Source organism: Oncorhynchus mykiss, chromosome 3, assembly GCF_057628025.1.
Source record: "Oncorhynchus mykiss isolate SJ-2025 chromosome 3, ASM5762802v1, whole genome shotgun sequence".
NCBI classification, from domain to species: domain Eukaryota; kingdom Metazoa; phylum Chordata; class Actinopteri; order Salmoniformes; family Salmonidae; genus Oncorhynchus; species Oncorhynchus mykiss.
In genome coordinates this window covers 10,245,193-10,272,986 of record NC_143024.1, presented here as the reverse complement: position 1 = coordinate 10,272,986, position 27,794 = coordinate 10,245,193, and the positions used below count along the sequence as shown (strand labels likewise).

Genomic DNA, 27,794 nt, shown 5'->3' with positions numbered 1-27,794 from the left:
TTCAGTTGGTTGTGTTTTATTGAGTTACAGCAGACGGATAAATAAAAAACAAACCAGGAAGTAAAGAGATTCTTGGTAGCAGTACAGTATTCCAGATACATGTGTGAACATGATTCACTAATAGAAGCAGCATGAAACCGAAGGAGCGAGCCATTGAAAAATGGAGCCTAACTACACCTAGGATATCTATGGATATCTAGAAAGCCAACACGAGAAAAGACCAGTCACTGATGCAACGGACGCTGCAATTCAAAAATGAGACTGAACTACAAAAAACATGTACAGTGCATTTTCTTGTTTTTTAAAAATGTATTCATGTCCATTCTGTGGCTGACTGTCGTCTCAGGCAGCAGGAGCATTCAGCATGAATGCTGAAGGGAGAACTGTTATTGTAATGTAAGTATGTGATTCTTAGCCTGGGTAGCAGACCTGTTTTGTGCCATCATTCCACTCCTGGAACCCAGGCTAGGTGATTCTATGGTCTGGTAGAGAACCACTAGTCCCTTTAGTCCAAATGGATGAACACACTGGTTATCAGATCAGAAGTGTTACTAGTCTATCCACTTGAAATAAGTGCCATCTATGACCAGCTGTCGGTCACTAAATGTTTTGTTAAAAATAAAAGAATTACCAACTGATGAATTGGTTTACAATTTCCATCATAGTCATTAAAAACCAAAACATTCCTCTTTTAGGGGTTATTGACTCCTGTTAGAAATGTAAAAACCAGCAACCCCGAAAATGTTTACAAAGCTTTTGCAATACAGAAAAATATTTACAAGGGCCCTTTTTTTATTTATTAGGTGTAATAATAATAATAATAATAATAATAATAATAATAAATCAAGTCCAGCTTTGGCACTCAATGGTCTTTGCCAGTCAGTGTTTGGCGTGGACTCTACTGTCCACTGTGCTGATGTCACAGGCCAGGTAGGAAATCATTGGTTCCAGATTCAACAATCTTGAGAATCTTCTGCCTGAGAAACTCAGTATCCTCTGAAACAAAGGAAAATGTCAAAACACAAGACTTGTTATACAGATGGCTGACCACACCCTTCGTTGTTAACCTATCATTCTGCAGTTAACGTACCCATACAGCAGGCTATCAGAGGTGCTTTTCTGTTCACCGGGGGGGGGAAAATCCCCAGTGATAACCACATGTGTATAATCTCAATAGCCTCTTCCTGCCAATATGTTTTTCTGAAGGCTAAATTACAGGCATCCCGCGTGGTTCAAAGCCACAGCTGCTAGATTGTTGCTAGCCATCGCTCTGTTAAAGGGAAAACCATCACTACTACATAACCAATTCCCCTTCATCTGGGACATATTTTTTGACTGAGTTACTTACAGGCATCAAGACGAGATAATTATGCATTTCAGTGTTAATGATCAAAGGAATTGTAAACTTGCAGGACAGTAGCTTATCATAGACTACTCACCATGCTCTTCTCATCCAGTCACCCGACCAGGTTGGTCTCCCATCAGCACCTCTGCTTCCGAGCCGATCTTCTGGTTCTCCAAAGCACCTTTAGTCTCGTCCCCTACAGCCATGGTCACCTTCACCCATCTGCTTCTGTCCACGTTGGCCTGTCCATGTTGGTCCCTGCCCCTGCTGATGTCTGTCATACTCTGGCCCAGCTTACTGGTAAACCACTGGACTATGTCCTGGTTGATGAGTTTCGACTGCAAAGGAAGCTTCTCTGCGTCCTCTGCTGAAAGCAGCGTGGTCTTGGCTTCTGTGAAGTGCTGCTGGAGAATGCTGCTTGGGGGTCGTTCGGTGATGCCTGACGAGCTCTGACCGTTCTGTCCTGCTTTGCCGTTGACTTTCTGGAACGGTTCCATCCAGTCCAAGGTTCCGTTCTTCAGGGCGGATCGGTTTTCCTTGAACCAGCGGACAATCTCTGTGCGAGACAAACCTGTCTGTCCCTCCAGCTGGCTGTACTCCTCTGGCGACGGCCACTGGGTCTGGGTGAACACCTCTTTGAGAAGCCCTAGGGATTTCCTGTCGATGGGCTCAGGACTGGTGGAAGTGGTGACGATGGGAAGAGGTGAGCACCGGACTTTGCTGTCCTGTTCGTAAACACTATTCAGTATCCCTCGTTGCTCCTCAAGGCTCTTAGGACACATGGAGTTTGCCAGGGCTTGCTCCAAGTTGTCCCGCAGTGCTCTGCGCTCTGAGAACCAGCAGTCAATCTCAGTCTTGGAGAGCCTTGTGTCCACAACGAGGTTGTCAACGTCAATTTCAGTGGGGGAGCTGGTCCTCTGAAAACTCTCCTCTAGCATCTTGAGCTGCTCAGAGGATTTGCCTTTGAGCCTCTCCAGGAGAGGAAACTGGGTGGGCACAGCCTTTTTGGGCTGACTGTCTTTCAATGCCTGGGGCTCAATCTTGATCACCTGTGGCGCCACCTTGTGATTGAGGAGTCGTTGCTCACTGAACCACTTCTTGATTTCTCCTCTAGAGAGGCCGGTGGACTCAATGAGGCGGTACACTTCCTCCTCTTCAGGGAACTGGCACTGGGTGTAACTCGCTTTCAGTACAGCAATCTGGTCCGGGGTTTTATTGGCGTCTGAAGTGAAGCTGGGTTTAGGCGAAGCCACCAGTCTAGATGTAGGTGCCTGAATCGTCTGGATTATGGAGGGACGTTTGATCTCTGAAGCGGCCACTACTGGAGCTACCAAGGGTCGCTTGACTGACTGCACGACCTGGTTTGCCATGGTTAGTGTGATGGGAGAACAACTGACAGCTGAGCCGTTCGCAACCGGCGTCAACACATAACTGGTCTGTCCCAGAAGGTTGAAGGGGACGGATTGAACTAGGGACTGTTGTCCTTTGGTGGACTGAGCCATCTGGGCGCCGCTCAGCACGGTGAAGGTGGTCTGTGGGACCGACTGGATGGTGCCGTTGAACATCTTCTTCCGAGCTTCTTCCACCTCTTCAGGGGACCAGCTGATGCCTTGCTTCAGTCTCTGGAGGGTGAACCACACCTTGATCTGTTCCTCGGGGTGCTTGGAGGCAACGGTAAGCCAGGACAGCTCTGCTTGGGTCGGGTACGGGAACTTGGTGAAGGATGTGATGAGTGTCATGTTACTGTCCAGTGAAGGGTTGTACTTGGAGGTGTTCAAAGGGACAGCGATTTTTGGTACTAAGTTGTAGTTAGGCGGGCGCTGAAGAGAAGGCATGATATGAGAGACGCCATCTTTTAGGGACGCTTCTGGGATGATCACGGTCCCGGTCACATTCACGGCGGCGATCTGCTTTCTGGGGAGCTCGTGATCGAGTCTGTCCGGTTGACTTTCTGTGAATAACCGTTTGTTGTCTGTTTTTGGCTTACTAATCTTCACCGTGGTGGATTTGCTCAGGGGGAAAGTGGCGAAGTCTTCTCCCGTCTGAATGCCGTTGGTTGAATCACAGACCACAGCGTTGCTCGCTCCTTCTATCGACTGCTCTAGGATGGTCTGATTGTTCAGCTTGATTCTCTTGAACTTGAAGTTGCTCTCCCCTGGATGACACCTCTCGTTGTGCTCCGTCAAGGTGTCAAACTTCTTTGTGTTGAAGTTGCACACAGCACACAGGTAGAGCGGGTTGAGAATGACATTGGGGTGATTGGAGTCCACGTGTTCCTTGAACTCATTCAGGTTCTGCGTAGAGAACGGACAGTACTTGCATTCATAGCCTCCCTGCTGCTTCCTCTGAGGCCTTGAATCCACCGCATTAGGTTTCTCAGGGGCCGGCGACTCCTGACGTGAACCACTAGGCTCTGTCCCGGAGCTCCAGACCTCTCCAGGAAGCATCTCTGTGGATCCATTCACCACTGTGCTTTTGTCATTCGCCGATACCTCCACCTCCATCTCACCTGGATCCTCTTGCCCCATCATGTCATCACCTCGAAAAACAGCATCAGCTCTACAAGGGGTCGTGGTCTTCCTCCGGCTGGCCATGGCGTGCGTACGTCCCCTGGGACTGTTAGACGGACGTTGTAGAGGGGAAACGATGGGATGTTTCTGTCTTGTGAAGAATATGCACTTGTTCCTGCTGACTGTTAATGTCAGCTCCAATGAGGGAATTCATGAGACTTCATCCCAGATCACCCAATCTGAGGGAGAGAGCGAGAGGAGAAATTAAAAGAAACAAGGTCAATCCTGCAATAACCTGAAAACAGACCATATTAAAATCCCACACCGCTGGTTCAATAGTCAGCATCACTTTTCTTCCTGTTCTCTACTTAACATAACTGGCCATGGTAATAAGGCCTAACTCTGCAATGAAAATGTCCCTAAACCAGTGTACATATTCAGAGTCATTGTTCTCCATCCCTCTGTCACAGGGCCTAGCTTGGCCCTTCTGTGACAAAACAACAAGCATTTCAAACTCAATGACGGTAGAAACCCTAAACTGCTTCCGATCCCGTCTCCCTAGTAGCAGATTACATATGTAACTGTCTCCCTAGTAGCAGATTACATATGTAACAGTCTCCCTAGTAGCGGATTACATATGTAACAGTCTCCCTAGTAGCAGATTACATATGTAACAGTCTCCCTAGTAGCGGATGACATATGTAACAGTCTCCCTAGTAGCAGATTACATATGTAACAGTCTCCCTAGTAGCAGATTACATATGTAACAGTCTCCCTAGTAGCAGATGACATATGTAACAGTCTCCCTAGTAGCAGATTACATATGTAACAGTCTCCCTAGTAGCAGATTACATATGTAACAGTCTCCCTAGTAGCGGATGACATATGTAACAGTCTCCCTAGTAGCAGATTACATATGTAACAGTCTCCCTAGTAGCAGATTACATATGTAACAGTCTCCCTAGTAGCAGATGACATATGTAACAGTCTCCCTAGTAGCAGATTACATATGTAACAGTCTCCCTAGTAGCAGATTACATATGTAACAGTCTCCCTAGTAGCGGATTACATATGTAACAGTCTCCCTAGTAGCAGATTACATATGTAACAGTCTCCCTAGTAGCAGATGACATATGTAACAGTCTCCCTAGTAGCAGATGACATATGTAACAGTCTCCCTAGTAGCAGATGACATATGTAACAGTCTCCCTAGTAGCAGATGACATATGTAACAGTCTCCCTAGTAGCAGATTACATATGTAACAGTCTCCCTAGTAGCAGATTACATATGTAACAGTCTCCCTAGTAGCAGATTACATATGTAACAGTCTCCCTAGTAGCAGATTACATATGTAACAGTCTCCCTAGTAGCAGATTACATATGTAACAGTCTCCCTAGTAGCAGATTACATATGTAACAGTCTCCCTAGTAGCAGATTACATATGTAACAGTCTCCCTAGTAGCGGATTACATATGTAACAGTCTCCCTAGTAGTAGATTACATATGTAACAGTCTCCCTAGTAGCAGATTACATATGTAACTGTCTCCCTAGTAGCAGATTACATATGTAACTGTCTCCCTAGTAGCAGATTACATATGTAACAGTCTCCCTAGTAGCAGATTACATATGTAACAGTCTCCCTAGTAGCAGATTACATATGTAACAGTCTCCCTAGTAGCAGATTACATATGTAACAGTCTCCCTAGTAGCAGATTACATATGTAACAGTCTCCCTAGTAGCGGATTACATATGTAACAGTCTCCCTAGTAGCGGATGACATATGTAACAGTCTCCCTAGTAGCAGATTACATATGTAACAGTCTCCCTAGTAGCAGATTACATATGTAACAGTCTCCCTAGTAGCGGATGACATATGTAACAGTCTACCTAGTAGCAGATTACATATGTAACAGTCTCCCTAGTAGCAGATGACATATGTAACAGTCTCCCTTGTAGCAGATGACATATGTAACTGTCTGCCTAGTAGCAGATTACATATGAAACAGTCTCCCTAGTAGCAGATTACATATGTAACAGTCTCCCTAGTAGCGGATGACATATGTAACAGTCTCCCTAGTAGCGGATGACATATGTAACAGTCTCCCTAGTAGCGGATGACATATGTAACAGTCTCCCTAGTAGCAGATTACATATGTAACAGTCTCCCTAGTAGCAGATTACATATGTAACAGTCTCCCCAGTAGCAGATTACATATGTAACAGTCTCCCTAGTAGCGGATGACATATGTAACAGTCTCCCTAGTAGCAGATGACATATGTAACAGTCTCCCTAGTAGCAGATTACATATGTAACAGTCTCCCTAGTAGCAGATTACATATGTAACAGTCTCCCTAGTAGCAGATTACATATGTAACAGTCTCCCTAGTAGCAGATTACATATGTAACAGTCTCCCTAGTAGCGGATGACATATGTAACAGTCTCCCTAGTAGCAGATTACATATGTCATCTCTCTGTTAGATGCAATATGTAACAGTCTCCCTAGTAGTAGATTACATATGTCATCTCTCTGTTAGATGCAATATGTAACAGTCTCCCTAGTAGCAGATTACATATGTCACTGTCTCCCTAGTAGCAGATTACATATGTCACTGTCTCCCTAGTAGCAGATTACATATGTCACTGTCTCCCTAGTAGCAGATTACATATGTCACTGTCTCCCTAGTAGCAGATTACATATGTAACAGTCTCCCTAGTAGCGGATGACATATGTAACAGTCTCCCTAGTAGCAGATTACATATGTAACAGTCTCCCTAGTAGCGGATGACATATGTAACTGTCTCCCTAGTAGCAGATTACATATGTAACAGTCTCCCTAGTAGCAGATTACATATGTAACAGTCTCCCTAGTAGCAGATTACATATGTAACAGTCTCCCTAGTAGCGGATGACATATGTAACTGTCTCCCTAGTAGCAGATTACATATGTAACAGTCTCCCTAGTAGTAGATTACATATGTCATCTCTCTGTTAGATGCAATATGTAACAGTCTCCCTAGTAGTAGATTACATATGTCATCTCTCCGTTAGATGCAATATGTAACAGTCTCCCTAGTAGTAGATTACATATGTCATCTCTCTGTTAAAGATGCAATATGTAACAGTCTCCCTAGTAGTAGATTACATATGTCATCTCTCTGTTAGATGCAATATGTAACAGTCTCCCTAGTAGCAGATTACATATGTAACAGTCTCCCTAGTAGCAGATTACATATGTAACTGTCTCCCTAGTAGCAGATGACATATGTAACAGTCTCCCTAGTAGCAGATGACATATGTAACAGTCTCCCTAGTAGCAGATGACATATGTAACAGTCTCCCTAGTAGCAGATTACATATGTAACAGTCTCCCTAGTAGCAGATGACATATGTAACAGTCTCCCTAGTAGCAGATGACATATGTAACAGTCTCCCTAGTAGCAGATGACATATGTAACAGTCTCCCTAGTAGCAGATTACATATGTAACTGTCTCCCTAGTAGCAGATTACATATGTAACAGTCTCCCTAGTAGCAGATGACATATGTAACAGTCTCCCTAGTAGCAGATGACATATGTAACAGTCTCCCTAGTAGCAGATTACATATGTAACAGTCTCCCTAGTAGCGGATGACATATGTAACAGTCTCCCTAGTAGCGGATGACATATGTAACAGTCTCCCTAGTAGCAGATAACATATGTCACTGTCTCCCTAGTAGCAGATGACATATGTAACTGTCTGCCTAGTAGCAGATGACATATGTAACAGTCTCCCTAGTAGCAGATTACATATGTAACAGTCTCCCTAGTAGCAGATTACATATGTAACAGTCTCCCTAGTAGCAGATTACATATGTAACAGTCTCCCTAGTAGCAGATTACATATGTAACAGTCTCCCTAGTAGCAGATTACATATGTAACAGTCTCCCTAGTAGCAGATGACATATGTAACAGTCTCCCTAGTAGCAGATGACATATGTAACAGTCTCCCTAGTAGCAGATTACATATGTAACAGTCTCCCTAGTAGCAGATGACATATGTAACCGTCTCCCTAGTAGCAGATTACATATGTAACAGTCTCCCTAGTAGCAGATTACATATGTAACAGTCTCCCTAGTAGCAGATTACATATGTAACAGTCTCCCTAGTAGCAGATTACATATGTAACAGTCTCCCTAGTAGCAGATTACATATGTAACAGTCTCCCTAGTAGCAGATTACATCTTTAACAGAGAGATGACATATGTAATGTCACTTTTATGGGCAACCCAACCAAATTAACACAGAAATATGTGTTATAGATCTGTCACTCATTGAAAGCAAGTCTAAAGAAGCTGTAGACCTGTTCTGTGTGCACTGTTTTTTTTAGCATCTTTTACAGTTTTATACACTAGTATCCAAGAGCTGAAAATACTATCTTTTTAGTTCTGGAAAAATATATTTCACAGCAATTTACATGGTACAACGATTCTCTACACTATACTTGCCTGTTTTGTCACAAACTGAAATTAAGCAAACTATTTGAATTTTAGCAACCAGGAAATAGTGATTCTTCCACAAAGAGCATCTTTAGCTTTACTTTCCTGACTTTATTGTCCCCATGGGGAAACTGTGTTGCAGTGTCATGTACACGTTTAAAGTGGCGTTTAAATGCAAAAGAAAATTGACAATACAACTTTCATAACAGTTACATACCAATAAAGAAATAAAACATTTTTAAAAAGACTAGCCTGCTGGCCTTACTGAGTCAATAGGAACATCAGCCTGCTGGCCTTACTGAGTCAATAGGAACATCAGCCTGCTGGCCTTACTGAGTCGATAGGAACATCAGCCTGCTGGCCTTACTGAGTGGATAGGAACATCAGCCTGCTGGCCTTACTGAGTGGATAGGAACATCAGCCTGCTGGCCTTACTGAGTCGATAGGAACATCAGCCTGCTGGCCTTACTGAGTCGATAGGAACATCAGCCTGCTGGCCTTACTGAGTGGATAGGAACATCAGCCTGCTGGCCTTACTGAGTGGATAGGAACATCAGCCTGCTGGCCTTACTGAGTCGATAGGAACATCAGCCTGCTGGCCTTACTGAGTCAATAGGAACATCAGCCTGCTGGCCTTACTGAGTCGATAGGAACATCAGCCTGCTGGCCTTACGGAGTCGATAGGAACATCAGCCTGCTGGCCTTACTGAGTCGATAGGAACATCAGCCTGCTGGCCTTACTGAGTCGATAGGAACATCAGCCTGCTGGCCTTACTGAGTGGATAGGAACATCAGCCTGCTGGCCTTACTGAGTGGATAGGAACATCAGCCTGCTGGCCTTACTGAGTGGATAGGAACATCAGCCTGCTGGCCTTACTGAGTCGATAGGAACATTAGTCTGCTGGCCTTACTGAGTCGATAGGAACATCAGCCTGCTGGCCTTACTGAGTGGATAGGAACATCAGCCTGCTGGCCTTACGGAGTCGATAGGAACATCAGCCTGCTGGCCTTACTGAGTGGATAGGAACATCAGCCTGCTGGCCTTACTGAGTCGATAGGAACATCAGCCTGCTGGCCTTACTGAGTCGATAGGAACATCAGCCTGCTGGCCTTACTGAGTGGATAGGAACATCAGCCTGCTGGCCTTACTGAGTGGATAGGAACATCAGCCTGCTGGCCTTACTGAGTGGATAGGAACATCAGCCTGCTGGCCTTACTGAGTGGATAGGAACATCAGCCTGCTGGCCTTACTGAGTCGATAGGAACATTAGCCTGCTGGCCTTACTGAGTCGATAGGAACATCAGCCTGCTGGCCTTACTGAGTGGATAGGAACATCAGCCTGCTGGCCTTACGGAGTCGATAGGAACATCAGCCTGCTGGCCTTACTGAGTCGATAGGAACATCAGCCTGCTGGCCTTACTGAGTCGATAGGAACATCAGCCTGCTGGCCTTACTGAGTCGATAGGAACATTAGCCCGAGCTATTTAGGAGGGATATCACGTCTGGCACAAATTATTGTCTAGTTGTGTTTTTCCTGCTGAGGGGTGCCCTATACCTGCACCCAGAGGGGAGTAGTTCAAAGTCCAGGTACAGGGGGTGGCTTGGTTCTAAAATGATTTTGTGAGCCTTGCGGAGGGCCCTGACCTTAAAGAGCTCATCCAGGCCTGTCTGTTTGACTCCTAGTACCTTACAGAGGGCCCTGACCTTAAAGAGCTCACCCAGGCCTGTCTGTTTGACTCCTAGTACCTTACATAGGGCCCTGACCGTAAAGATCTCACCCAGGCCTGTCTGTTTGACTCCTAGTACCTTACAGAGGGCCCTGACCTTAAAGAGCTCATCCAGGCCTGTCTGTTTGACTCCAAGTCCCTTGCTTGCTGTGTTGATAATCCTTCTCAACATATTTCTCTGGCTGACAGTGGCATTACCAAACCAACAAACAATACAAAAAGTTAAAATACTCTCAAAAGATTTGTAAAACAGAGTCAATATAGTACAGTCTACATTGAAGGCCTAAAGCCAGTAGTACATACACCCAAAGCCAAGACAGCTCCATGTTGGTGCAACACATACTGTAGCTGAATCTGACAACGCACCAAAACAGAATCGGCTCCAAGGTAACAGATGTGAAAAAACTTCAGAGAAGCCTTAAGGATGCAATATAATACAGTACATGGATTTAATTTCCCTGAGCATTTCTTTTTTTATTATGAAGCGATAGAGGAGCTAATTCAAGAGAGCGTGAAAGAAGTAATTGATATTCTAGTTGCCTCATGCATTACCAAATCACATTTCCATGCAACAAAAACTGGAAGGGAGAACGTGTTTTTATATAACAAACATCGTAGACTTTTGGTTCTGCAATAGAACACTTCTATAAGGGCCGATGTGTTCCGACATTCAGCAGTGACTGAGCTGATAGAATCTGATTGGACAGGACAGCAGGTAAGTGATGGTAGGAGGACTTTAATAGAAGAGTAGGCTTTGTGTGATGAATGGTGGATAATGTAGCTTTTGGCTCCAAAATGAAGATACAAATCTGTTTTCACAGTGGACTGCCTGACCTCGGATCAGTTATCACTTCTCTAAATCAGGAGAAAAAAGATCAAATATCACATTTCACTAACTGCCGCTCTTCAAACTCTTAAAAGATTGCTTTGCTGTGGAAAACCCATTTTTATTCACAACGGTGACTAAGAACCAGTGGTGCTCGGGATGAGAACCAACATGTTTCATTTCAGGAACTGTTTAGAACCCAGAACATCCATGTTCCATACTGTTGGTCTGGTGGTCAGGGCTCTGGTAAGAGATGGTCTGAGTAGAACATCATGTTCCATGCTGTTGGTCTGGTGGTCAGGGCTCTGGTAAGATATGGTCTAAGTAGAACATGTTCCATGCTGTTGGTCTGGTGGTCAGGGCTCTGGTAAGAGATGGTCTAAGTAGAACATCATGTTCCATGCTGTTGGCCTGGTGGTCAGGGCTCTGGTAAGAGATGGTCTAAGTAGAACATGTTCCATGCTGTTGGTCTGGTGGTCAGGGCTCTGGTAAGAGATGGTCTAAGTGGAACTAGACACATCAGCACTGGGAAATGTCAAGTACAAATGACTGCCGTCAAACTCAGTCACTCATTGGATCGTCACTTGGGGTATTCCCATAACCAGCAGAAGAGGTGCATTGTTAAAATTCAGGCCAGCCTCATTTCCATAAGGTAGTTATGACAACCACTGTCCGGAAATGGACTTGCCCTTGATGCATTGCTGTTGCTGCTACTGCTGCAGTGTATAAAAAACACACCTCGCAGGTATTCATTCATCTGGGAGGAGACATGGAGCCAGGAAGTCAGGCAGACTCAGGGCCGTTGCTAAGAGCCGATCCGTCTGTCGACCAGACCTGGGTTGTGTTCAGTAGGCTCCAAAATGGAAGAAACAGGACTGAAACCTCGACTTGTCCATTGAGAAACACCAATGGTCTGTTACAAAATGTAGCAGACTGACGCTCTCCTCTTCATTCAGGACTGTGCTGCTGTGGCGTGTCAGGCTGGGCGTCTTATCCCTGTGCTGCTGTGGCGTGTCTGGCTGGGTGTCTTATCCCTGTGCTGCTGTGGCGTGTCAGGCTGGGTGTCTTATCCCTGTGCTGCTGTGGCGTGTCAGGCTGGGCGTCTTATCCCTGTGCTGCTGTGGCGTGTCTGGCTCGGCGTCTTATCCCTGTGCTGCTGTGGCGTGTCAGGCTGGGCGTCTTATCCCTGTGCTGCTGTGGCGTGTCAGGCTGGGCGTCTTATCCCTGTGCTGCTGTGGCGTGTCAGGCTGGGCGTCTTATCCCTGTGCTGCTGTGGCGTGTCAGGCTGGGCGTCTTAACCCTGTGCTGCTGTGGCGTGTCAGGCTGGGCGTCTTATCCCTGTGCTGCTGTGGCGTGTCAGGCTGGGCGTCTTATCCCTGTGCTGCTGTGGCGTGTCAGGCTGGGCGTCTTATCCCTGTGCTGCTGTGGCGTGTCAGGCTGGGCGTCTTATCCCTGTGCTGCTGTGGCGTGTCTGGCTCGGCGTCTTATCCCTGTGCTGCTGTGGCGTGTCTGGCTGGGCGTCTTATCCCTGTGCTGCTGTGGCGTGTCTGGCTGGTCGTCTTATCCCTGTGCTGCTGTGGCGTGTCTGGCTGGGCGTCTTATCCCTGTGCTGCTGTGGCGTGTCAGGCTGGGCGTCTTATCCCTGTGCTGCTGTGGCGTGTCAGGCTGGGCGTCTTATCCCTGTGCTGCTGTGGCGTGTCAGGCTGGGTGTCTTATCCCTGTGCTGCTGTGGCGTGTCTGGCTGGGTGTCTTATCCCTGTGCTGCTGTGGCGTGTCAGGCTGGGCGTCTTATCCCTGTGCTGCTGTGGCGTGTCTGGCTGGGCGTCTTATCCCTGTGCTGCTGTGGCGTGTCTGGCTGGGCGTCTTATCCCTGTGCTGCTGTGGCGTGTCTGGCTGGGCGTCTTATCCCTGTGCTGCTGTGGCGTGTCTGGCTGGGCGTCTTATCCCTGTGCTGCTGTGGCGTGTCTGGCTGGGCGTCTTATCCCTGTGCTGCTGTGGCGTGTCTGGCTGGGCGTCTTATCCCTGTGCTGCTGTGGCGTGTCTGGCTGGGCGTCTTATCCCTGTGCTGCTGTGGCGTGTCTGGCTGGGCGTCTTATCCCTGTGCTGCTGTGGCGTGTCTGGCTGGGCGTCTTATCCCTGTGCTGCTGTGGCGTGTCTGGCTGGGCGTCTTAACCCTGTGCTGCTGTGGCGTGTCAGGCTGGGCGTCTTATCCCTGTGCTGCTGTGGCGTGTCAGGCTGGGCGTCTTATCCCTGTGCTGCTGTGGCGTGTCAGGCTGGGCGTCTTATCCCTGTGCTGCTGTGGCGTGTCAGGCTGGGCGTCTTATCCCTGTGCTGCTGTGGCGTGTCTGGCTCGGCGTCTTATCCCTGTGCTGCTGTGGCGTGTCTGGCTGGGCGTCTTATCCCTGTGCTGCTGTGGCGTGTCTGGCTGGTCGTCTTATCCCTGTGCTGCTGTGGCGTGTCTGGCTGGGCGTCTTATCCCTGTGCTGCTGTGGCGTGTCAGGCTGGGCGTCTTATCCCTGTGCTGCTGTGGCGTGTCAGGCTGGGCGTCTTATCCCTGTGCTGCTGTGGCGTGTCAGGCTGGGTGTCTTATCCCTGTGCTGCTGTGGCGTGTCTGGCTGGGTGTCTTATCCCTGTGCTGCTGTGGCGTGTCAGGCTGGGCGTCTTATCCCTGTGCTGCTGTGGCGTGTCTGGCTGGGCGTCTTATCCCTGTGCTGCTGTGGCGTGTCTGGCTGGGCGTCTTATCCCTGTGCTGCTGTGGCGTGTCTGGCTGGGCGTCTTATCCCTGTGCTGCTGTGGCGTGTCTGGCTGGGCGTCTTATCCCTGTGCTGCTGTGGCGTGTCTGGCTGGGCGTCTTATCCCTGTGCTGCTGTGGCGTGTCTGGCTGGGCGTCTTATCCCTGTGCTGCTGTGGCGTGTCTGGCTGGGCGTCTTATCCCTGTGCTGCTGTGGCGTGTCTGGCTGGGCGTCTTATCCCTGTGCTGCTGTGGCGTGTCTGGCTGGGCGTCTTATCCCTGTGCTGCTGTGGCGTGTCAGGCTGGGCGTCTTATCCCTGTGCTGCTGTGGCGTGTCTGGCTGGGCGTCTTATCCCTGTGCTGCTGTGGCGTGTCTGGCTGGGCGTCTTATCCCTGTGCTGCTGTGGCGTGTCTGGCTGGGCGTCTTATCCCTGTGCTGCTGTGGCGTGTCTGGCTGGGCGTCTTATCCCTGTGCTGCTGTGGCGTGTCTGGCTAGGCGTCTTATCCCTGTGCTGCTGTGGCGTGTCTGGCTGGGTGTCTTATCCCTGTGCTGCTGTGGCGTGTCAGGCTGGGTGTCTTATCCCTGTGCTGCTGTGGCGTGTCTGGCTGGTCGTCTTATCCCTGTGCTGCTGTGGCGTGTCTGGCTGGTCGTCTTATCCCTGTGCTGCTGTGGCGTGTCTGGCTGGGCGTCTTATCCCTGTGCTGCTGTGGCGTGTCTGGCTGGGTGGAGAGGAGCCCAGCCATACTGGAGCCAAATTAAACTTGAATGAGGTCCCAGCCGACGCTTTGTCTCTCATATCATGTCCTCAGCTCACCGTCTCTGCTCTGGAGAGACCTACTCTGTCCACTCATATGCTCCCAGCCCGACTAACCCAGGCCAGCAGATACCAAAGTAACTCCCCCAATGGACACTGCTGTGGTGACTCGCTGCTGTATTCATGGGCTTTCATTATTTGCTTCCAACAGGAGAACGAACGTACATCATTAATCATTCCTGACGATTTAGCTTGCCACAGATGTCAACATCAGTTACAGAACATGAAACATCCGTAGGACGATGGATGACTCCCTCTCACCAGATCACTAACGTCATTCCATCTGACACAATAACAACCGAAGCTCAAGAGTTAATGACTTCACTCTGCTGTGTATCAACCTGCTGTGTGTCCAGGAATAGCAGCAGGACAATGAATCCCTACAAGTGTGAAGCTGCTGAGTCGCAGACCGTGTGTCAAAGGACCTTTCTATCCGGCCAATCAGAGACAACACTATGACTCATGAGCCCATCACACCGTCACTACAGCCCTTCCACCACACCATCACTACAGCCCTTCCACCGCTACAGCCCTTCCACCACACCGTCACTACAGCCCTTCCACCACTACAGCCCTTCCACCACTACAGCCCTTCCACCACACCGTCACTACAGCCCTTCCATCACTACAACCCTTCCATATCTACCATGACAACAAGACAGTTGGTAAATTATAACAGACTGAAGAGCAGAATGGATCCACCTGCTGAGTGCCGAGACACTTCCAGAGCAGCCTTCATCTGACGTGACAGAAACACATGTCATGGTGGGTGTGGGGAGGGGGACAAGGCACAGACCACTGTTGCTAGGATAACAGAGTGGACAGGAAGACGGTAGTCATTCCATCCAGACTGGCTCATTGTTCCATAGATCTGCTGTATTCAGTGAGGTGAAGCGTTCAGAACTTTGACAGCGACAGAAACGTAACAAAATAGAGGTGACTGAATTCCCTATTCTACCAGACCGAGAACTGTGTCTGATCTAGACAATGCATTTCTATCCGAACTTTGTGTAACGTTGTGAAACATTGCGGCGTTCTGAACAGACCCACAGCTGCAGTGTTCTAGAGGAGGGTGATGTGATGATAGTAGAGAGCGAGAAGAGAGAAGCTGTGTGGGAGGAGACAGTGCTCTGCTAATACTGCATCCCCCAGTAGGGGGGCTGAATTTGGGAACGTCACAGAATGAATTTAAATCTCATCAAATGGGCCCTGAAAAAAACCCACTGTAGCTCTGCATTGAAACCGGCAATCTCTCTATCCCTGCTTTACTTAGCATTCTGTTTAGGGTATGAACACAGAATATTAATAAGTGAATTGGTTCAAGGAATGTTGAGTGGTGCACTACAAGCTTGGTGCAGATTCTCCGCATTAGAAGTGTACAAATAACAGTGTTTAAAGCCCAGTGTTAAAGCCTACCAGGCTACTACTGGACTGGAGCAAGTCTATCCTCTCCGGGGTGAGTCCAGTCAATACACCATCACATTGATTCTGATTTGGACAATTAAATAGTCCACAAAGTTACTGGTTAGGGTCCCATCGTGTCTCTAAATATAACAGTCAAAGTCTGGATGGAGTCTGAACTGGTCTAGCAGCCAGGTTACCATGGAAACAGGCTAACAGCAGGGGGGGGGGGGGGATTTATTCTCTCCACTTCACCAGAGACCAGAATGTTCCGCCTCAAAGTTGGTCGGGCCAAAAGTAGTAAGACACCACCCCTTTTGATGATACTGTAGACACATCAAGATGGACGGGGTCCACAAGACATATTCTTCTATTCAACTGGTGGGATCCGGGTAGGGGTCAAGTTGGATCCAGGTAGGGGTCAAGTGGGATCCGGGTAGGGGTCAAGTGGGATCCAGGTAGGGGTCAATTGGGATCCAGGTAGGGGTCAATTGAATCGATACTTTGCCCAAGCGGAGCATTGAGTAGACTGCATTGTATAGTACTTTCCCACTGGTAAAGACCTAGTACCTCGACAACACAGAGCCTGGTATTCACAGTGAATACAGACAGCATGAGGAGTACTTTCCCACTGGTAAAGACCTAGTACCTCGACAACACAGAGCCTGGTATTCACAGTGAACACAGACAGCATGAGGAGTACTTTCCCACTGGTAAAGACCTAGTACCTCTACAACACAGAGCCTGGTATTCACAGTGAATACAGACAGCATGTTATTCACAGTGAATACAGACAGCATGAGGAGTACTTTCCCACTGGTAAAGACCTAGTACCTCGACAACACAGAGCCTGGTATTCACAGTGAATACAGACAGCATGAGGAGTACTTTCCCACTGGTAAAGACCTAGTACCTCTACAACACCGAGCCTGGTATTCACAGTGAACACAGACAGCATGAGGAGTTAAGTATTTGGTTTAGAAAAGGAATCCTGATATTAATACCAAGCTGAGGGAAACATCAAACCATGTCCCTGCATTCACAATGCAGTCTAACCCTGAGAATGACCATGCAGTCTAACCCTGAGAATGACCATGCAGTCTAACCCTGAGAATGACCATGCAGTCTAACCCTGAGAATGACCATGCAGTCTAACCTTGAGAATGACCATGCAGTCTAACCCTGAGAATGACCATGCAGTCTAACCCTGAGAATGACCATGCAGTCTAACCCTGAGAATGACCATGCAGTCTAACCCTGAGAATGGCCATGCAGTCTAACCCTGAGAATGGCCATGCAGTCTAACCCTGAGAATGACCATGCAGTCTAACCCTGAGAATGACCATGCAGTCTAACCCTGAGAATGACCATGCAGTCTAACCTTGAGAATGACCATGCAGTCTAACCCTGAGAATGACCATGCAGTCTAACCCTGAGAATGGCCATGCAGTCTAACCCTGAGAATGACCATGCAGTCTAACCATGCAGTCTAACTCTGTCCTCAACATATTTATGAACTGAACAAAAATATAAAGAAAGGTAACATGCAACAATTTCAAAGATTTTACTGAGTTACAGTTCATAAGGAAACCAGTCCATTTAAATAAATAAATTAGGCCCTAATCTATGGATTTCACATGACTGGGAACACAGATATGCATCTGTTGGTCAAAGATGCCTTTAAAAAAAAGGTAGGGGCGTGGATCAGAAAACCGATCAGTATCTGGTGTGACCACCATGTGCCTCATGAAGCACGACATCCCCTTCGCATAGATCTTCGCATAGATGTCGTGCTGCATGTCTTAAAGTAACGGACTGTCGTTTCTCTTTGCTTATTTGAGCTGTTCTTGCCATATTATGGACCAAATACACTTTTTTGCTTATTACATGATTCCATGTGTGTTATTTCGTAGTTTTGATGTCTTCACTATTCTACAATGTAGAAAATAGTAGACAGGTGTCTTTTATACTGATAACAAGTTCAAACAGGTGCCATTAATACAGGTAACGAGTGGAGGACAGAGAAACCAGAGGAACCTCTTAGCAGTCAGTCCTGGCAGGGTGGTGTCTGGTAAAACCATCTGTAGCAGTCAGTCCTGGCAGGGTGGTGTCTGGTAAAACCATCTGTAGCAGTCAGTCCTGGCAGGGTGGTGTCTGGTAAAACCATCTGTAGCAGTCAGTCCTGGCAGGGTGGTGTCTGGTAAAACCATCTGTAGCAGTCAGTCCTGGCATGGTGGTGTCTGGTAAAACCATCTGTAGCAGTCAGTCCTGGCAGGGTGGTGTCTGGTAAAACCATCTGTAGCAGTCAGTCCTGGCAGGGCGGTGTCTAGTAAAACCATCTGTAGCAGTCAGTCATGGCAGGGTGGTGTCTGGTAAAACCATCTGTAGCAGTCAGTCATGGCAGGGCGGTGTCTGGTAAAACCATCTGTAGCAGTCAGTCCTGGCAGGGTGGTGTCTGGTAAAACCATCTGTAGCAGTCAGTCCTGGCAGGGCGGTGTCTAGTAAAACCATCTGTAGCAGTCAGTCATGGCAGGGTGGTGTCTGGTAAAACCATCTGTAGCAGTCAGTCATGGCAGGGTGGTGTCTGGTAAAACCATCTGTAGCAGTCAGTCCTGGCAGGGTGGTGTCTGGTAAAACCATCTGTAGCAGTCAGTCCTGGCAGGGTGGTGTCTGGTAAAACCATCTGTAGCAGTCAGTCCTGGCATGGTGGTGTCTGGTAAAACCATCTGTAGCAGTCAGTCATGGCAGGGTGGTGTCTGGTAAAACCATCTGTAGCAGTCAGTCCTGGCAGGGCGGTGTCTGGTAAAACCCTCTGTAGCAGTCAGTAAGTTCCCTCCTAACCCTGGGCTACATATGGCGTTTCCAACTGAAACCAAAACCAGCCAGGCAGAGACAGATCTCTTCCATGGCTGCCAGACCCCGGTTCAAATGTTATTTTAAATCAAATACTCCATCTGGGCTTGATTTAGCTTGCCTGGCACAATGGAAGTAGAGTAGTTGTGAAAGTGAAAACCCCATCTGGCACGCCAGGCAGGCTCGAGCAAACGCTCAACATATTTGAAAGATTTAAAATAGTATTTGAACCCCAGATCCTGATGGCTGCCGTCCCAGGCAGTTATGAAATACTGACGGAATGGGTTAGACCGCATGGCATATTTGTGCCAGGGTCGTCTTTTAAAAAAGCGGCTTCTCCACTACGGAGATCAAATACAGTCAGAGAACTCTACGTTTTGGAACATTACTCCTTGTGCAATTGTATTTCACATGTTGGGATAAAGAAGGTCGGGATAGAATAAATAGGGAATGTCTGTTGTGGCATTCAACACAAGGTTACCTAGCAGTGTTTCTCTAACGAACCACCTGTACATCCAGAGTACCTCCTCTAGCCTATATCAGCGACAGACAGTTGTTCGACCTACTGTAGAGTCAACCAAGCTTGACTGGCGTTACCGGGTGTCCACATATCAGACAGCCTCTGCTACAGCAGGGGTGACCTGCTGGTCAGGCCGCAGACACGTGACTGGGTCAGAGCTGTGGGTTTCTGCAGTCAGAGAGAAGAGCCCCAGCTGAGCTCTTTCTTCTGTCCTCTCCCTTCCTCCAGCATTTCGCTGCACCTGCGACATCTGCAAATCTGTGTATGCAACCAATAAACTTTGATTCTGATTTGTCCTCTCCTCTTATGCTCTCTCCTTGCCTTCACATACTCATCTATTTTCCTTCTCTCGTCTTCTCTCAACCTGTCCTCTGTTTCTCTGCTTCCTTTCCCTCTCCCTTTCCTTGTCTCTCTCTCATCCTCCTCCCCTTCTCTCCTCCCCCCCCGTCTCCTCCTCCCTAGGCAGGATGGATATGGGTCTATAACGGTTTGGATCTAGAGTGTCTTCCCTTTTGAAGAGGGGGATGACCGTGGCAGCTTTCCAATCTTTAGGAATCTCAGACGATACGAAAGAGGTTGAACAGACTAGTAATAGAGGTTGGAACAATTTTGGCGGTTAATTTTTTAGAAAGAAAGGGTCCAGATTGTCCAGCCCAGCAGATTTGTAGGGATCCAGATTTTGCAGCTCTTCCAGAACATCAGCTGTCTGGATTTGGGTGAAGGAGAAGCAGAGGGGGCTTGGGCAATTTTCTGCGGGGAGGGGGGGGGAGGGGGGTTGCAGAGCTGTTGGGCGGGGTAGGGGTAGCCAGGTGGAAAGCATAGCCAGCCGTAGAAAAATGCTTATTGAAATCACCGATAAATATAGGATAATGGATAGTGACAGTGTTTCCTAGCCTAGTGCATTGGGCAGCTGGGAGGAGGTGCTCTTATTCTCCATGGACTTTAGTGTCCCAAAAACTTTTTGCAATTAGTGCTTTTTCTGTTTGAAATAGCTAGCCTTAGCTTTCCTAACTGACTGTGTATATTGGTTCCTGAAGTCCCTGAAAAGTTGCATATCGCGGGGGCTATTCGATGCTAATGCAGTACGCCACAGAATGTTTTTGTGCTGGTCAAGGGCAGTCAAGTCTGGGGTGAACCAAGGGCTATATACATTCTTAATTCTACATTTTTTGAACAGGGCATGCTTATTTAAGATGGTGAGGAAAGCACTTTTAAAGAGCAACCAAGAGTTTAAGGGAGCGTTTGACAGTGTTGAGGGATGGTCGTTTGACCGCGGACCCATTACGGACGCAGGCAATGAGGCAGTGATCGCTGAGATCTTGGTTGAAGACAGCAGAGGTGTATTTAGAGGGCAAGTTGGTCAGGATGATATCTATGAGGGTGCCCATTGGTTACGGATTTAGGGTTGTACCTGGTAGGTTCCTAGATAATTTGTGTGAGATTGAGGGCATCTAGCTTAGATTGTAGGACAGTCGGGGTGTTAAGCATATCCCAGTTTAGGTCAGCTAACAGTACGAACTCCCTCTCCTATCATCTCTTTCTCTCCCTCTCCTATCATATCCCTCTCTCCTTCCTCTCCCATCACCTCTTTCTCTCCCTCCTATCATCATCATCTCTTTCTCTTCCTCTCTCTTTCTCTCCTATCATATCACTCTCCTATCATCTCTTTCTCTGCTTCCTTTCCCCCTCCTATCATCTTTCTCTCCCTCCTATCATCATCATCATCATCATCTTTCTCTCCTTCCTTTCCCTGTACTCTTCTAACATGAAAGCCTGCCCATTACACACATGAATACATCAATTTACTGTTGAGTAGAAAACAGATGGGAGACGTTACCTAGGAAACCCATGCGGTCTGTGTGAGAGTTGTGTGGCTCCAGGACGCTATTTACAGTCACTGCTTCTCCTCTGTGAAGCTCTTTCTTTCCAAGAGATTGGCTTCTTTTAGTTCCAGATAAAACAATCCCTATGTAACTCAAAACACTGGCACTTGTCTTTTCCTACTAGCACTGACTTGGCTGATAAACACTGAGGACAAACGTACTATGGACTGAAACGTGCTCGTCTCACCTATGGACTGAGACGTGCTCGTCTCACCTATGGACTGATACGTGCTCGTCTCACCTATGGACTGAAACGTGCTCGTCTCACCTATGGACTGATACGTGCTCGTCTCACCTATGGACTGAGACGTGCTCGTCTCACCTATGGACTGAGACGTGCTCGTCTCACCTATGGACTGAGACGTGCTCGTCTCACCTATGGACTGATACGTGCTCGTCTCACCTATGGACTCACTATGGACTTAGACGTGCTCGTCTCACCTATGGACTGATACGTGCTCGTCTCACCTATGGACTGAAAAGTGCTCGTCTCACCTATGGACTGAAAAGTGCTCGTCTCACCTATGGACTGAAAAGTGCTCGTCTCACCTATGGACTCACTATGGACTGATACGTGCTCGTCTCACCTATGGACTCACTATGGACTGATACGTGCTCGTCTCACCTATGGACTGAAAAGTGCTCGTCTCACCTATGGACTGAAAAGTGCTCGTCTCACCTATGGACTCACTATGGACTGAGACGTGCTCGTCTCACCTATGGACTCACTATGGACTGATACGTGCTCGTCTCACCTATGGACTCACTATGGACTGAGACGTGCTCGTCTCACCTAGCTGTCTAGCCGAAGCTGAACTGACTTGCCTAGTTAAATAAAGATTCAATAACAATAATAATAAATAATAACAACAACAGACACACTGGTTAAACGTTTGCCTGCCGACAGTACTTAGCACCTCTGAACGGTGTCGGCACTCATTCTTTTTGTGTCCACACAGCAAAAACCTTTAAGTCGTCAGCTACTCTGCCTTGTTAAAATACTCCAAACCAGAAGGTGGCAGTAGTGTTTGTATGTCCACGTGCTAATCTCTGCTGAATGTGTTGCACTTTCTCCCGTTGTGCCATTTACAAACAAACACGTGACTGTCTCAACTGTTCTGGGGAACTACGGTGAGCTTCATAATGTGACTGTCTCAACTGTTCTGGGGAACTACGGTGAGCTTCATAATGTGACTGTCTCAACTGTTCTGGGGAACGACGGTGAGCTTCATAATGTGACTGTCTCAACTGTTCTGGGGAACTACGGTGAGCTTCATAATGTGACAGGCTCAACTGTTCTGGGGAACTACGGTGAGCTTCATAATGTGACTGTCTCAACTGTTCTGGGGAACTACGGTGAGCTTCATAATGTGACTGTCTCAACTGTTCTGGGGAACGACGGTGAGCTTCATAATGTGACAGGCTCAACTGTTCTGGGGAACTACGGTGAGCTTCACAATGTGACTGTCTCAACTGTTCTGGGGAACTACGGTGAGCTTCATAATGTGACTGTCTCAACTGTTCTGGGGAACTACGGTGAGCTTCATAATGTGACAGGCTCAACTGTTCTGGGGAACTACGGTGAGCTTCATAATGTGACTGTCTCAACTGTTCTGGGGAACTACGGTGAGCTTCATAATGTGACTGTCTCAACTGTTCTGGGGAACTACGGTGAGCTTCATAATGTGACTGTCTCAACTGTTCTGGGGAACTACGGTGAGCTTCATAATGTGACTGTCTCAACTGTTCTGGGGAACTACGGTGAGCTTCATAATGTGACAGGCTCAACTGTTCTGGGGAACTACGGTGAGCTTCATAATGTGACTGTCTCAACTGTTCTGGGGAACTACGGTGAGCGTCATAATGTGACTGTCTCAACTGTTCTGGGGAACTACGGTGAGCTTCATAATGTGACTGTCTCAACTGTTCTGGGGAACGACGGTGAGCGTCATAATGTGACAGGCTCAACTGTTCTGGGGAACTACGATGAGCTTCATAATGTGACAGGCTCAACTGTTCTGGGGAACTACGGTGAGCTTCATAATGTGACAGGTGAAATGATCAACACCATCAGCTTCCTCTCTTAACGTATTGCACAAGTTGACTGCAGGTATTTACTTAAAAAGTAGCAACACGCCACTGTTGTCCGGTCAGAACATGTTGTTGAGGCCCATACTAAACACTTAGAAACCATCACACGCCACTGTTGTCCGGTCAGAACATGATGTTGAGGCCCATACTAAACACTTGGAAACCATCACACGCCACTGTTGTCCGGTCAGAACATGATGTTGAGGCCCATACTAAACAAACCATCACACGCCACTGTTGTCCGGTCAGAACATGATGTTGAGGCCCATACTAAACACTTGGAAACCATCACACGCCACTGTTGTCCGGTCAGAACATGATGTTGAGGCCCATACTAAACAAACCATCACACGCCACTGTTGTCCGGTCAGAACATGATGTTGAGGCCCATACTAAACAAACCATCACACGCCACTGTTGTCCGGTCAGAACATGATGTTGAGGCCCATACTAAACACACCATCACACGGTACTGTTGTCCGGTCAGAACATGATGTTGAGGCCCATACTAAACACACCATCACACGGTACTGTTGTCCGGTCAGAACATGATGTTGAGGCCCATACTAAACACTTAGAAACCATCACACGGCACACAGACGATTCCGTTCAACTTGTTGAAGGGAAGGGTGATTGACAGGGCTGCAGGCCAATCAGGTTGAAAGGGCTAGCCTTTTTAAAAAAATTTACACAAAGACATAAAAAGAGGGTAATCATATGGTGATTATCATATGATTCATGATGAGCACATGCACTGCATTAGTCTGGACTCTTCCTCAACCTGCTCACTGAGGAGATTAACTACATTTTGGGGGCCTGACTGCCTAATAAATATATTTGAGTCATTTAGCGGATGCTATTATCCAGAGCGACAGTAGAGAGTGAGTACATTTTCAAACACGAGTAGCTCCTCAACCCTGTCACTGAGAAGATGAACTCCATTTTTTGGGGCCCGACTGCCTAATAAATAAGTGCAAGGCTAACGAGGCTGTCTCTATGCTGTCATGAAGTCATCATGACTACGGCCGCTCCACACAGACTACAGGGATTTTACAGGAAGACGTGCCCACAGCAGGTATGACATCACCAGGGCCATCTTAGTCCCCTAGCTAACGACACAAAATCTAGAATCAGAGGAGGCAGGAACAACATCTCCCCGAGTCTGACAGAGGATACTGCTGAGGTGAGCACCACATGAGTCACAAAGAACAGGCGGCCATCTTTAAACAAGCCATTCGCTGCCTGGACCATGAAAAAAAATCAAGGACACTGAATGGGGAGGGAGACCAAATGGATGTAGGCCTACGTTTTTCTTCAGCAACCTAAGCCCAAGTAATAGAAGTGTGATCTACACCTGCTGTATGACATCAGCAGCAGTCAGTGTGCACATATGACTTGAGAATGACTGCCATGCCTTGATCTGAATGAATACATCCCAGCAGTCAGTGTGCACATATGACTTGAGAATGACTGCCATGCCTTGATCTGAATGAATACATCCCAGCAGTCAGTGTGCACATATGACTTGAGAATGACTGCCATGCCTTGATCTGAATGAATACATCCCACCAGTCAGTGTGCACATATGACTTGAGAATGACTGCCATGCCTTGATCTGAATGAATACATCCCACCAGTCAGTGTGCACATATGACTTGAGAATGACTGCCATGCCTTGATCTGAATGAATACATTCCACCAGTCAGAAATTAACTGAGGTTGTCACCCTAGACGCGGCACAACTGTGACATGACTGGATTAGTCAGGTCACTAATGTTGATGATACCCCCCCGACTATTGTTGATACCCCCCCCCCGACCAATGTTGATGATACCCCCCCCCCCGACTAATGTTGATGATCCCCCCCCCCCCGACTAATGTTGATACCCCCCCTCCGACTAATGTTGATGATCCCCCCCGACGAATGTTGATGATCCCCCCCCGACTAATGTTGATGATCCCCCCCCGACTAATGTTGATGATCCCCCCCCGACTAATGTTGATGATCCCCCCCGACTAATGTTGATGATCCCCCCCCGACTAATGTTGATGATCCCCCCCCCGACTAATGTTGATGATCCCCCCTGACTAATGTTGATGATCCCCCCCCCCGACTAATGTTGATGATCCCCCCCCCGACTAATGTTGATGATCCCCCCCTGACTAATGTTGGTGATAACTCTTCTTCCCCCCCCCCCCCCCCGACTAATGTGATGAATGCACAAGCCCTGCGTGATCCTATCCTGAATATGCCTAGTAACCAGTGGAGGCTGCTGAGGGGAGAACGGCTCATCATTTTCCAGAACCATGTGTTTGATACCATTCCACTTATTCTGCTCCAGTCATTACCACGAGCCCCCGTCCTCCCCAATTAATGTGCCACCAACCTCCTGTGTTAGTAACCTAGTTGATGAGGTCTACAGTTGTTGGTGTGTCCTGTGTGAATCCTGTGTGAACATAAAAACATGCGCTGTACCTTTAATAGTGGTGTAAGTGGACACATGCAGTGGGCTAAAAGTCAAATCAGGTCATCCTGTTGAGAGCTGCATCTTTTCAGGCTTTTGGACACCATAATCATACTGTAACCCCCACCCACCACTAAATACCACAATAAAATAACTCCAATTCAGACGTTTCTTGACTTGGCTACATGAGCATGTGGTGTAGCATGAGGAAATAACATGAAGATAACATGAGGCATGTCATTGGGCAACAGTACTGTAGTTTGTAAAGATACTGCCTATTGTGTCAGGCTCATTTCATATGGATAGATCTTCATCAAGAAACAAACTTGATACTGAGAACCAAGTCCATCGTATACCACCAATATATTCTACTTCGGCCAGTAGCCTGGCTGTACTGCAACGAGGCGTTTAATTCCACTGTGACTGTTGCCACAGTGCAGTAGGGACGTGCAAAGAAGGCGTCACCGCTGCCTGCAGCCTGCCTACATCATACGACGGAAGGCATTGGTACCCGACATCGAAGTAGGTTGCTGGTTAAACTCCAGAACTAGAATAGAATTTATAACCTTCTGGTCTTATGAGTCCAATCGCCATTCCATAGCATACAACAGAAATAGGCAAGATAAAAACATTTTTTTAAAGCTCCCCAAATGTCCCCTTCCCTCGCCAACGACGTAACGCCATGTCGGCGTGGAGGCCATATTTTGCTGGTTATGTCGACATAGGGGAAAAAAGTACAAGTCCTCTCCCACACAATCTCGGCTAACATTACCGCAGCATTGTAGCAAACAAAACTTCCTAAAGCGAGAGGACTGTAGGCACATCGTTTCATTGCTTGAAACTGGACACATTGTTACTACTCGCAGGTCGTCAATCAGGTGTAGCCAGCCACACCGGGACAATCAAAGTTTACTGGCTAACCAAGTTAAAATGTGTAGTGGCGTCTGCGTACAGAAACAGTGGTGGTGGGAGGCTAGCTAGCTACATAGCTAGGCTACAGGTTTAACTTTGGGACTTGTTTTCGCCGATATGCAAAACTGATAAATATTATATTTGGCAGATTCTTACCTGTCCACCGCGTATGATGCGCTGTAATGCCGAGCGCCGTTAAACGGGGTCCAAAACGGGTCTTACAACACGATAACAACCGAATACGACGATTTATTCTACAGATTCGACCGAATCCGCCAGACAACAGCCGGAAAAAATCGGCGTTCGCAGGGGGATCTACGCCAAAAACCACGTGATCAACTACGTCAGCGTACGTATTTGCATACGATACCAGGGCCACTTCCATCCCGGAGTTGTTCTAATCGCTCCTAAAAGTTAGGACGGCGGTCAGTGTCAAGTCTCGGATAGTGTCCAGGAAATGACAGCCCTTCGGTGGTTGCTGGAACCTTGCGTTCGACTTTTGAAAAGGAATAAACTGTTGTTGACGTCCTGTGCTCTGCGCCAGCTCATCGTTGTGTAGGTCATTGAATAGTAAGCAGTAAACTGAGAGGACTGGGCGTGTCAAAGCCTGTCTAGGGAGGGACACTACTTTACTGCTAGTGTTGCTGCAGTACTTACAGCTGCGTCTCAGGTCAATGGTGTCTAGAAGTGCTACTGACTGTGATTTTAAATTTCTCTCTTTCTCTCGGTCTCTGTTTGACGTCTCACCTAGTTTGACATTCTTCACTGAATACCTTCCATCTGAGTAGCTAATGAGACATCGTGAAAGGCAGCAGTGATTTATCGCCCTCACTCTCTCAATTTCAATTCAATTGAAGGGCTTTATTGGCATGGGAAACATATGTTGACATTGCCAAAGCAAGGGAAGTAGATAATAAACAATAAAAATGAACAGTAAACATTACACTCACAGAAGTTCCAAAATAATAAAGACATTTCAATTGTCATATTATGTACAAATAGTTAAAGTACAAAAGGGAAAATAAATACACATAAATATGGGTTGAATTTACAATGGTGTTTGTTCTTCTACACCTGTTGTCTTCGGAGCATGTGACTAATACAATTTGATTTGATTTGATTCACTGGTTGCCCTTTTCTTGTGGCATGAGGTCACAAATCTTGCTGCTGTGATGGCACACTGTGGAATTTCACCCAGTAGATATGGGAGTTTATCAGTATTGTTTTAT

At 47.4% G+C, this 27,794-nt stretch overlaps 1 protein-coding gene across 3 annotated transcripts; it reads right to left on the bottom strand.

Moving 5' to 3' along the window:
- LOC149984318 (zinc fingers and homeoboxes protein 2-like) lies at positions 1-27,162 on the bottom strand. 3 transcript variants are annotated; one of them, XM_090220041.1, is made up of 3 exons: positions 26,722-27,162; positions 1,440-4,094; positions 1-1,270 (listed from the first exon to the last, which is right to left on the bottom strand). In XM_090220041.1, exon 2 carries the CDS (start codon positions 3,937-3,939, stop codon positions 1,450-1,452), a length of 2,490 nt encoding a protein of 829 aa, XP_090076167.1. In that variant the 5' UTR covers positions 3,940-4,094; positions 26,722-27,162; the 3' UTR covers positions 1-1,270; positions 1,440-1,449. The 3 variants fall into 3 exon arrangements, with proteins under 3 accessions (XP_090076167.1, XP_090076165.1, XP_090076173.1); XM_090220039.1 differs by having other exon boundaries at positions 1-996; XM_090220047.1 differs by lacking the exon at positions 26,722-27,162 and adding an exon at positions 25,665-25,913 and having other exon boundaries at positions 1-996.
- Positions 27,163-27,794: the final 632 nt, after the last annotated feature.